We start from the raw sequence: 12,266 nt of genomic DNA on the forward strand, positions 1-12,266 counted from the left end.
TCCCGCTGCACAAACAGGAGAACCCTAGGTGCCACTGACATGTGGGCAGCAAAGAAGGAAAAATGTAACTGGAAAACACAGTGAAGAGCAATGTGGTGGTGGGGGGGGGAGAGAGATGGAGGTTTTTTTCCTGCTGAACAGCTGACAGAAGATGAGTGAAAACTATATACAGTGGTACCTCAGGTTAAGTACTTAATTTGTTCCAGAGGTCCGTCCTTAACCTGAAACTGTTCTTGACCTGAAGCAACACTTTACCTAATGGGGCCTCCTGCTGCCGCCGTGCCACTGGAGCATGATTTCTGTTCTCATCCTGAAGCAAAGTTCTTAACCTGAAGCACTATTTCTGGGTTAGCGGAGTCTGTAACCTGAAGCGTATATAACCTGAAGCGTATGTAACCCGAGGTACCACTGTAATGTCCCTCTATTGCTGCTAATAGGGCAGCTGGAAGAGAGCACAGGAGACATACCTGAAGGAGCATCTCTACTCCCATTGTCCAGCCCGAACACTGAGGTCCAGCTCTGAGGGCCTTCTGGCACTTCCCTCACTGCAAGAAGTGAGGTTACAGGGAACCAGAAAGAGAGCCTTCTTGGTAGTGGCGCCCACCCTATGGAACGCCCTCCCATCAACTTTTAGAAGACATCTGAAGGCAACCCTGTTTAGGGAAGCATTTAATGCCTAATGTTTTATCCTGTTTTTAATATTCTGTTGGGAGCCGCCCAGAGTGGCTGGGGAAACCCAGCCAAATGGGCAGGGTATAAGTAACACCCATCATCCTTGACCACTGGCCACGCTAGCTAGGAAAGATGGGAACTATAGTCCAACAACACCTGGAAACCCAAGGTGGAGAAAGTCTGTTCTTGAGGAACAAGTTCTGTGTGTCACAGGTGCATTTAGCTCACTGGTACAGTACATGGTTTCATAAGCAAAAAGTTCTCAGGTTCAATTCCAGAATAGGATGGGAAAGACAGAACCACGGCTACAGTCAGTGCAAATAATTCTGAGCTAGACAGACCAATCATCTGACTCCTTGCAAGGCATTTCCCTGTTGTTTGTTGTTGTTTAGTCATTTAGTCGTGTCCGACTCTTCGTGACCCCATGGACCAGAGCACGCCAGGCACTCCTGTCTTCCACTGCCTCCCACAGTTTGGTCAAACTCATGCTGGTAGCTTCAAGAACACTGTCCAACCATCTCGTCCTCTGACGTCCCCTTCTCCTTGTGCCCTCAATCTTTCCCAGCATGAGGGTCTTTTCCAGGGAGTCTTCTCTTCTCATGAGGTGGCCAAAGTATTGGAGCCTCAGCTTCAGGATCTGTCCTTCCAGTGAACACTCAGGGCTGATTTCCTTCAGAATGGAGAGGTTTGATCTTCTTGCAGTCCATGGGACTCTCAAGAGTCTCCTCCAACACCATAATTCACTGCCTTGCCGTGGCGAAGGGGCTTGAATAACTCAGAGAAGCTATGAGCTATGCTATGCAGGGCCACCCAAGATGGACAGCTCATAGTGGAGAGTTTTGACCAAATGTGATGCACCTGGAGCAGGAACCGGCAAGCCACTCCAGTATCCCTGCCAAGAAAACTCCATGGACAAAGACAACTGGCATTTCCCTACGTTTCCACATTTCTTGCGAAGAGGGCAGAGAACCATACTGAATAAACCATACTGAACCATTACCATCCCTTTGGAAAATTAGGTGTCTAACAGTCACCATAAAAAGCTCTACCTCTTAAATTAGTCCCCGAGAATGTGCTGTCTCCAACATGCATCAAAATTGGTGCTTGAACTTGAAATAGCCTGCCTTCCTTCGCTGTACTGCCTGCTATACAGAATTTTTATCTGATCCCTGTGGTAGCACCTAACATTATGAGAACTTGAAAGCTTTGTTTTCATTTGTTAATATTTTGCATCTCATCTACGAATCTACTGCCTTTTCCAGTAAACTATTTTCAAAAGTGAGAAATCCACCGCTCACTTGAAGTTCTTGTTCAGCACTACAGTGGTACCTCGGGATGCAAACGGGATCCGTTCCAGAGCCCTGTTCACATCCTGAAGCGAACGTAAGATGTGACTGCGCATCTGTGGGTCGCGCTTTGCCGCTTCCGCACATGACGTCATTTTGAGCATTTGCTCATGCGCAAGCAGCAAAACCCGGAAGTAATGCGCTCCGTTACTTCCGGGTCGCTACGGAACGCAACCCGAAAATATTTAAGCTGAAGCGTATTCATCCTTAGGTATGACTGTACTGAGGGTTTGGTCCCAGGCTATGATGCAGAAGAAGGTTAGCACTCAGGGGCAATTTTAGCATGATCTTAGGCAAGCAAGAAGAATTTACCTGTGCAATGTTGTATGCATCTCCTTCTTTAAACCAGGTTGGTTCACCAGGGATGGAGGTTGCACTGGTGTGCTAACACGATATGCACAACATGCTACATAGAACTGCAGATTTGGAATGGTCACAAGAGTCATCTAGTCCTATCCCATGCAATGCAGGAATCGTTTTGCTCAATGTTGGGCTTGAACCCATGACCCTGAGACATTACATAAGAATGAACCACTGTGAGCCTTGGACCTGTGTGCTCTCCCCTTTTTGCTTCTGCTTTGCTTAAACACAGCTTTCTATGTAATTTGAACTTAAAACCATGATTAATGCCAACTAGGTATTGCTTGGAACAAACCGGTTTTAAACAGAAAAGCAAAAACGGAAGCTCAACACAAGGCTCAACATGGCTTGTTCTCATCACACTAAAACAGGGGAAGAAATGGAGGCAGTGAGAGATTTGACTTTCTTGGGTTCCATGATCACTGCAGATGGTGACAGCAGTCACAAAATTAAAAGACGCCTGCTTCTTGGGAGAAAAGTGATGACAAACCTAGACAGCATCTTAAAAAGCAGAGACATCACCTTGCCAACAAAGGTCCATATAGTTAAAGCTATGGTTTTCCCAGTAGTGATGTATGGAAATGAGAGCTGGACCATAAAGAAGGCTGATCGCCGAAGAATGGATGCTTTTGTATTATGGTGCTGGAGGAGACTCTTGAGAGTCCCATGGACTGCAAGAAGATCTCAACAGAGGACGAGATGGTTGGACAGTGTTCTCGAAGCTATTAACATGAGTTTGACCAAACTGCAGGAGGCAGTGGAAGACAGGAGTATCTGGCGTGCTCCGGTCCATGGGGTCACGAAGAGCCGGACATGACTAAACAACAACAAAACAGGGGTGTGCACCCCCCATAGGTTGATGGTTTACTTCTACCAACCTTGACCATTATTCATGTTGGCTGGGGCTGATGGGAGCTGGAAGTCCAACATCATTTGGAGGGGCATGCGTTCCTTACTCATAAGTTTAACTCTGATTGAACACTTGCAAACGTGTCCCAAGTCTCATAGTGGGTACCAGATTTTTTAAAAATTAAATAAAACCTGCCTATCAAACCTTTCCAACCATAGTTGAATGCATCTGATTTACACAAAGTCAGCCTTTGCAACACTACCACTTCTTTCCTTAAAATTCCACGGAGAACCTGCTCTCCCACTGATACCTTCCATCAGCAGGCTGAACTATTCAATAATTAGCAGTGCAAGAATGATTTTATCCCCTAAATTCACTTACACACACAAAGTGCTTTCCTTCTCATCAATATCATCCAAGAGACATGCAGTCACATGAATTTCTCTACAGCCTGTTTCAGAATTCTGTAGGTTATGGGACTTTGCTTTTGCGTTGTTAACTACATCATAAAAAAGGGAGAAAATCTTGGACTATCGTTAATATTCATGTTTGTCAAGAGGAGGTATCACTTTATTCAGTGATTCTGAATAAAGGAATGCTACTACAGAATAAATGATGGCATTCCAGAGAAGCTGCTTTGGCAAGAAGGGAAGAAGAAAACAAAATCAATTCCTGAATAGTCTTTCTGATCAGTACTCGAGCACTAATTGGAATTCAGAGAAATCTGCACTCAACATGCCAGTAAAAGGAAGAATCATTACTCATTCTTCAAAGCTGTAAACAGAAGATAAGTGTGTTTCAGGAAATTATAGGTACTGAAGTTCAATAGTTCAGGCATTTTTTCCATCCTCATTCTGTAACAGCAACAGCAGCAGTGATCTTTATACAGGTGTCCAAAAGCATAGCTTGTTACCTGCACTTTACAAAAGTCATTCCACTAATTTTTTACACTGATAAATCAGTGGTTGATGCTGAGTGTATACAGCAAATCTGTTCTCTGTACCTGTAAGGAGTAAGTTTCCAAGCAGCTATTAGTCACATCCAACACCTAAAAGTATAATGTGCGGAGTGGCCCTATGATAAATACACGGGAAGTAGGAAACCCCACTGTTGCTTGGAGTCCATATATAACAACAAGATATGGACAGGAAAATCTGCTACTCACAGCAGAGGCTGAACTTTTCTAGGTATTATGGGTTTAACAGCAAATCCTACACTAAGTAATGAGGAACAAGGATGCTATTAAAGAAATAATCGCATTTCTTGCTGATTTGAACTGCATCTATATAAGTAGGGTTGCCATACTTCAAAAAGTGAAAATCTGGGCACAAAAGTTGTTGAGCACTTTTTTTTCAAAATCTAAAAGGAAAGAAAAGACAATTTTGGAGCTATTATTTGGCATTTCGTCAAAAAATCAACATTTCTGACATGGGTTGCCATACTCCTGGGTTTCCCCGGACATTTTTGCCGACTTTCGGAAATTCCACCCGGACGCTAATTCCGATGTCATTTGAGAAATTAAAAAAAAAAAGTAGTTAAAGTACTGTATAACAGTTCTGCTGGGAATTGGCTGGCTTGGCAAAGCTTGAAAAGCCGGACTGAGTCACCTGATGCGCAGGGAGTTCGATCCTGATAGGGCAGTGTTTTCCTGCCACCCCCTGGGCCAACTTTGACCTGTCAGTAGGACAACCCACCTGTCAAACACCTGACATCATCAGATGATTGGCAGGTGGGTGGTTCTGCCCACCTCTCAAAATTGACCTGCAGGGGTGGAGGAGAGATAATGTTCAAAAAGATTGAGAGGTTTGAGAAAGCCAAAAGGAGGGCAGAAGTAATGAGCCAGAGAAGAATATTATTTCTTTCTTTAGGGCAGACGGGAATGGAAGGCATTTGGGTGTAAATATGTTTTCCACCCCTTGTTTTAAATATATCTACAAGAGAAAGTGGGGGTGGGGGGGATGTTAAAGTGGTACAAGCTTCCTGCACCTTTGGCAAGGGTAATTCATTTACACTTTAAACAAACCCATGAGTAAACTGAAGATTTTCAACTGGCTGGGAAGATGGGAAACTCTTTTCTTCAATGTAAAATGCAGTACCACTGCCATGGATTCTTGCAGAAGTAAGGAAAGAAAAATAATTTTCTTAAAATTGCCTGGCCTCTCATTTCTGTCAAACCATGCTGCAACATCCTCTTCTAAATGTTCAGCCTTGGATATAGAAATTAGAACCTTAGGTCCTCAATAACCTGTGGCACAAGCTGCATCTAATTTAACAAGGCTTCCTCTATCATCGCGCAATCTGGGAGATCAGACTTTCCACTCATGTCAATGACACCTGCCCATGTAACCTAATTTTAAAACGTATCTGTGGTTGCCTATTAAGTGAAAAGGTACAGGAGGTGGATCAACACAACATCTGTGGAAATAAGATCCACTTTTATGGAAAAGTTCCTACCTTCAGGCTTCCCAGTTTGAAAATGTTGGCTCATTTAAAACGACCCAGAAAGTTACATAAAATGTACTTGACTGTAATCCAAACATAAGTACATATTGGAAACAAAGGATGCCTGAAGGAAAGTGAATTACATATCGTTGCTCTAGGTACACAGTGATTATTCTGCAGTAAAAAAAAACATGAATCAAGAGAGACATCTAGCGGTTTTTTTATTATTACAAAAGTGTCTCAGCTGTTGAACCAGAACAAATAAATATGAAATGCAGGTTTCCTCAAACAGAGATTATTGTTATAATTTCATTGTAAAGGATTAGTTCCCAAAAGTCATTCTTAAAATTAAATTAGTGTAGGCATGCAGCCTGAAGGGCTCGCACATACCCAAATAACAAAATCACCAGATTAGATTCTATTCGTGCTTATATATTATTCAGAAAATGAATTTCAGTCAATCATGTGTTGGTTTAAATTGTACACAGTTTACCCTTGCAGCTGGCACCATTTCAGAAGAAGAAGAAGAAGAGTTTGGATTTGATATCCCGCTTTATCACTCCCCTTCAGGAGTCTCAAAGCGGCTCACATTCTCCTTTCCCTTCCTCCCCCACAACAAACACTCTGTGAGGTGAGTGGGGCTGAGAGACTTCAGAGAAGTGTGACTGGCCCAAGGTCACCCAGCAGCTGCATGTGGAGGAGCGGGGAAGCGAACCCAGTTCCCCAGATTATGAGACTACCGCTCTTAACCACTACACCACACTGGCTCTCACTGGTTCAGAGTTGTACATCCCTCAATCAATAATATTATTAATTGCAAACAGGTGACAGCAGAACCTGCTGCCCATCCCTGCAGTACAGACTATTGGCTAAAGCCCATTTGGACCAAACAAGCGTGTAACTGTAAAGTTACACTGCAGCCCTTGGATGTACTGTTCTCAGGCCTTGTGCTTCCCTTTGCTCCTGTCTGCTTCTGCCTCACTCTGGCTTTGCTACAGCTCCCTGTTGACACTTTCTGCCCTATTACACACTCATGTTCAGAATCCATTTAAGAATTCAACCTACCACCCAGGCTACAAACCAGAATCACCCCAGTTCTCTCACTTTCAGAATCAGCTCACTTATTCCTGGCCCATTCTGCAAAGGCTCACGAGAAAAGACCCAGGCCCTTCGCCTTTTCTGAAGCAAGACTCCAGATACATGAAATTTGAATTATGAATGATGAAAGGGTTCAAGGCATTTAAAGGCGTCAGGAAATACATGTAGAACAATCACATGACAATGAATTGCGGGGGTAAAACCCCTCAATGTGTACTCTTCCATTTATGAAACAAAATAAAATAAAAAATCCTTCCAGTAGCACCTTAGAGACGGAGTTTGTTATTGATATGAGCTTTAGTGCGCATGCACACTTCTTCAGATACTTCATCAGATTCTTCAGTGTGCATGCACACAAAAGCTCATACCAATAACAAACTTAGCTGGTCTCTAAGGTGCTACTGGAAGGATTTTTTTTATTTAGTTTCGACTACAGCAGACCAACACGGCTACCTACCTATATCTTCCATTTATAAACATATCCAAATCCTGCTTCTTATGCTTTGAGCTTTGTACATCCTTTTAAGATAATGGAACGGTAGCATTTGTGAAATGAGGGCTGCAATCCTATGCATACTTTGTTGTTGTTTAGTCGTTTAGTCGTGTCCGACTCTTCGTGACCCCATGGACCAGAGCACGCCAGGCACTTCTGTCTTCCACTAAGCTAAACCAAATAAACCTGGGGTGGTTTCTGTGCAAGCAGGTTTAGGACCGTGTTTTAAAAGTTATACAGCTAAATCTAAATTAGCACCATGTTGCACAAATGTCTGAAGTATACTTTGTGAGGGAAATGAAGAAAAGAAAAAACAACAGCTTAGCAGGCCAGGAATAGTAAAATAACTGCAAACATTAGCCGAGAGCACCATTTTACACCCAAATTAAGAATCATAGACTTTAGTCCAACCCCCTGCAATGCAGCAATCTTTTGTCCAATGTGGGGCTCAAATCCATGACCCTGAGATTAAGAGCATCATGTTCTCGCTGTCATAATATTATTATTTTTTAACACAGTTTAATTATTGGTATAAGATGGTAACAATAAATTTCATATAAATTCATCAAAAATAAGGGACCTTTCTCAAGTTTCTTTTTGGTCATAGAATATCTTATAGCAGTGGTGGGGTACATGTGACCCCCCCCCAAATAATATTGGACTACAACTCCCATTATCTCTGACTAGGGATTATACAAGTTGGATTCCAACAACATCTGGACGGCCACAGGTTCCCCAACCCTGTTTTACAAGGAGATCATCCATGTACCATACCTGTTTTTCTTTGAGTTCTCATCCTTTCCTCTTTTAACCCCAAATATTCTTGTGATCAATGTACTAAAGAGAAGAGTAGATGAATTTCTCACCTATCAAGCAACATAAAGGCAAGTGTTAAATGGCATCCCAATTTTTCCTATATCTTTTCATTATGCATAAGTTAAAGTAGATGAAAAATATGAAATATTGCAAAGAAGAGAAAGAAGAGAGACATTAGTTACAATATTTAAATGTAATAGTGAAAGTAAGAAATGTAAATTAAGTGATAAGATTGGAAAATTTTCAGATGTGATTGATGGAAGTAAAAAAAAGTGTATAAGACATAAAAGTATGTTTAATAATTGTTGAAAATGTTGTTTAAAAACTAATAAAAATATAATATAAAATAAAGTAGATGAAAATAGCCCAAATAAGAGAAAAGAGCTTCATTTTAAAAACATAATGTTAATTTCAACTTGTACTTTTATTTATACTGGAATTAGACCTGTGGTTCCCAATGTGGGGCACATGCCCCATGGGGGGGGGGGGCAATTTGATTTTTAAGGGGGGAAATTCAAGAATGAGTTATTAACAGTATTTTTTTTTGCATTTCTTATGGTTCTAGGGGTCTCATATACAGTATATTGTGACGTACACTTTTTTTATCTTGAGGTGAGCTCAAATTGTATTTTGAATTTGTTAGGTACCTTTATTTTATTGTATAGTAATTAAAATGATCAAAGTATTACATAAAAAGCTTCTATTAAAATTATTTTATATTTATGCATTTCAGTTTTCTATTATATGTTTTGGAACTTTATTTGCTATTTTTTCATATCACTTCATATTATCATTATTACTATTAACAATTTCTTAGAGATTTCTTCCTCAGTACTTCCAACTGTCCTTTTGTTCTTTTATTTTTCTCTTTCATGGGTGCCATGTTCTTTGGAAGCTTGTTTAGACCATGCTAATGGCCTTTTAGGCTTCCTCCACATGAATAGGAGTTCACTTTTTGAATAATAAGAATTATGTTTCACAGGGGGGACAGGGGACAGCAACAGGATTTTAGAGATGCTTAGGTGGGGCATGGCCCAAAAAAGGTTGGGAACCACTGAGTTAGACCAGTGTTTCCCAACCTTTTTTGGGCAAAGGCACACTTGTTTCATGAAAAAAATCTTGAGGCACACCACCATTAGAAAATGTTTAAAAAATTAACTCTGTGCCTATATTGACTATATATAAAGTAACTCTCTTTAATAGGAATCAAATAAACACAAAGAAAGTATTTTATAATTACTTTATTATGAAATAGTAAGTACCGTATTTTTCGTCCCATAGGACGCTCCGTCCCATAGGACGCACCTACTTTTTTGAGGGGGGAAATAAAGGAAAAAATGTTTTCCTTTATTTCCCCCCAAAAAAACCAGGTCGGGGAACAGTGGGATGGCGGTGCTGCGCCTCCCCGCTGTCCCCCGAGCTTGTGGGGCTGGCCCATGTCTGCCTGGCGCAAGGGGCGCTCTGCTTCAGGGCGCCCCGCGCGTCCGGCGGCAGGCTACAGTCCACAGCATGGGGAACCCTCTGTTTCAGGGCGCCATATGCGCCCCCCGGGTGCGCAAGGCTTGCCAACACGAGCGTGGAGCACGGGGCGTCCTCCGAAGGGCGCCCCGTGCTCCGCGCTGCCAGCTGCTGCCCGCAAGCCTTGCGCTCCCGGGGGGAGATCCCCCGGTGCGCAAGACTTGCCAACACCAGCGCGGAGCACGGGGTGGCCTCCGAAGGGCGCCCCGTGCTCCGCGCTGCCAGCTGACGCCCACAAGCCTTGCGCTCCCGGGGGGAGATCCCCCGGGTGCGCAAGGCTGGCCGACACCAGCGCGGAGCACGGGGCGTCCTCCGAAGGGCGCCCCATGCTCCGCGCTGCAGGCTGCTGCCCGCAAGCCTTGCGCTCCCGGGGGGAGATCCCCCGGTGCGCAAGACTTGCCAACACCAGCGCGGAGCACGGGGTGGCCTCCGAAGGGCGCCCCGTGCTCCGCGCTGCCAGCTGCTGCCCGCAAGCCTTGCGCTCCCGGGGGGAGATCCCCCGGGTGCGCAAGGCTGGCCGACACCAGCGCGGAGCACGGGGCGTCCTCCGAAGGGCGCCCCGTGCTCCGCGCTGCCAGCTGACGCCCGCAAGCCTTGCGCTCCCGGGGGGAGATCCCCCGGGTGCGCAAGGCTTGCGGACACCTGCGTGGAGCACGGGGCGTCCTCTGAAGGGCGCCCCATGCTCCGCGCTGCCAGCTGACGCCCGCAAGCCTTGCACTCTCGGGGGGGAGGTCCCCCAGGTGCGCAGGGCTGGCCTACAACAGCGCGGAGCACGGGGCGATGGGATGTGGGAGGGAGCTCGCTCCCCGCCCCGCGTGTGCTCGCCGCCGCCGCCCCGCCTCTCGCCGCCCGACTCGCCCGCCTCCCTCCCACGGCACACCAGGCAACGTCTCGCGGCACACTAGTGTGCCGCGGAACACCGGTTGGGAAACACTGAGTTAGACAAACCACAAAACCCAGATTCAGAAGACATGATAAGCCAAAACATGGCTCAAAGGCCAGCAGAAACTCCAGCCGGACCAGAGGAGGAAAAGAAGAAGAAGAAGAGTTTGGATTTGATATCCCGCCTTTTACTCCCCTTCAGGAGTCTCAAAGCGGCTAACATTCTCCTTTCCCTTCCTGCCCCACAACAAACACTCTGTGAGGTGAGTGGGGCTGAGAGACTTCAGAGAAGTGTGACTGGCCCAAGGTCACCCAGCAGCTGCATGTGGAGGAGCGGAGACGCGAACCCGGTTCCCCAGATTACGAGACTACCACTCTTAACCGCTACACCACACTGGTCAAGATCTCCTCTGAGAGAACCTGCATGCTCACATGTTCTCCCTAAATCATGGTTTGGCACAGCATTACCCAAAAACTAAGTCATAATGTTATTTAGGGACTGTTACTAAGGTGATTAAACTGTATTAATTGCGGGGGGGGGGGGGACTGATCTTGCAGCATTATATTTTCACTGACCACACCCACAGAAACATTGTTCTACTTTTAGACCCACTGAAATTAATGAACAATAACAAGGTAGAAGTTAGATCAGGGTTTTCCAAACGTGGGTTTCCAGATGTTGTTGGACTACAACTCCCATCATCCCTAGCTAGCAGGACAGGGATTATGGGAATTGCAGTCCAAAAGCAGCTGGAGACCCAAGTTTGGGGAACTCTGAGTTAGGTGGATGCAGCCCATTGTTAATAACTTAAACTTAAAGTATTCATTCTAGACCAAGCATGCCACCAGAGACTTCATTATCACCTCCAACTGGCACTCTCTCTCTCTATATATATAAGTGTGTGTGTGTTAAAAAGTTACTGAGTTTTTAATATTAATCAACCAAGTAGAAGCAGCTTTCCATGTCAGAAGGTGAATGTGGTGCTCTGCCTTCATTGCAGGAAACTAAATAAAAAGAATACCAAGAGCCAAAATTCAGTGTTTCTGTAGGCTGTTTTATAGCCTTTCCCGCACGCTGTCCACTTGGCATACATTCCATATAACTCTATAAAAAGAATTCATAAAAATCTAATCAGGCATTGTAGTGTTATTGAGAAACACAATCAATGCCCCGGTTACCACCATTAACATGTGGCTTTCAAACTTAATATACTAAACGTAAAGGATCAACTTACTGCCCAGACAGAGGACGTAAAACCTAATATTGCCGCTCGCATTCCATCTGCCACGTAAGGAATGATGTTTTCTCCTAAACGGGTGTCCTTGAATAAAGCCCTCAAGATATTTAAAGCATGGACCTGGTAGGGAGGGAAGTCAATACGGGCTACTTAGTTATCGGAATAACCTGAAAATTATGTACTTTAACTTCAAAACTGTAACTCTGAAAAGCGAGCAGGCCCTGAATAGTAGCCTGCTTTGACTTAAGAGTCAGGGGCCATGTTGATAACTGCGTGCCTGGGAAATTTCAGGAATAAACAGCTTGGTAAAAGATAAAGGCACATCATGAAAACAACACAGGAAACAAATCTCACCAGGCCTGTTCCCAGTAAACTGTGTCTGCACCACACACATCACCGCATCAAAATACCTATTTAATCTACATTAAAGTTATATTTAGTATGTGTGTTCCTGTTGAAGGATATACAAATCCAATATCCTGGATCCACATTTGAAGCAAGAAGCCCGCTGAGAGTCAATTATCACAGAAAGGTGGCTTATTTTTGTTTTG

General features: G+C 44.3%; 1 protein-coding gene across 5 annotated transcripts in view; it reads right to left on the reverse strand.

Annotated features, from left to right (window-relative positions):
• The window catches only part of THADA (THADA armadillo repeat containing), a 157,213-nt gene that overhangs the window by 99,860 nt on the left and 45,087 nt on the right, over window positions 1-12,266 (reverse strand). For all 5 annotated transcript variants that reach the window (XR_014154525.1, XM_081854447.1, XM_081854446.1 and 2 more), the window contains exons 25-26: window positions 11,713-11,835; window positions 8,036-8,127 (exon numbers count right to left, since the gene is read on the reverse strand). Coding sequence is in view for 4 of the 5 variants with exons in the window: in XM_081854447.1 (XP_081710573.1) it covers window positions 8,036-8,127; window positions 11,713-11,835 (215 nt within the window). In the remaining variant the exon portion in view is untranslated. The remainder of the gene's footprint in view (window positions 1-8,035; window positions 8,128-11,712; window positions 11,836-12,266) is intronic.

The sequence above is a fragment of the Podarcis erhardii genome (genome assembly GCF_964252035.2).
Source record: "Podarcis erhardii genome assembly, chromosome: 3".
NCBI lineage: Eukaryota > Metazoa > Chordata > Lepidosauria > Squamata > Lacertidae > Podarcis > Podarcis erhardii.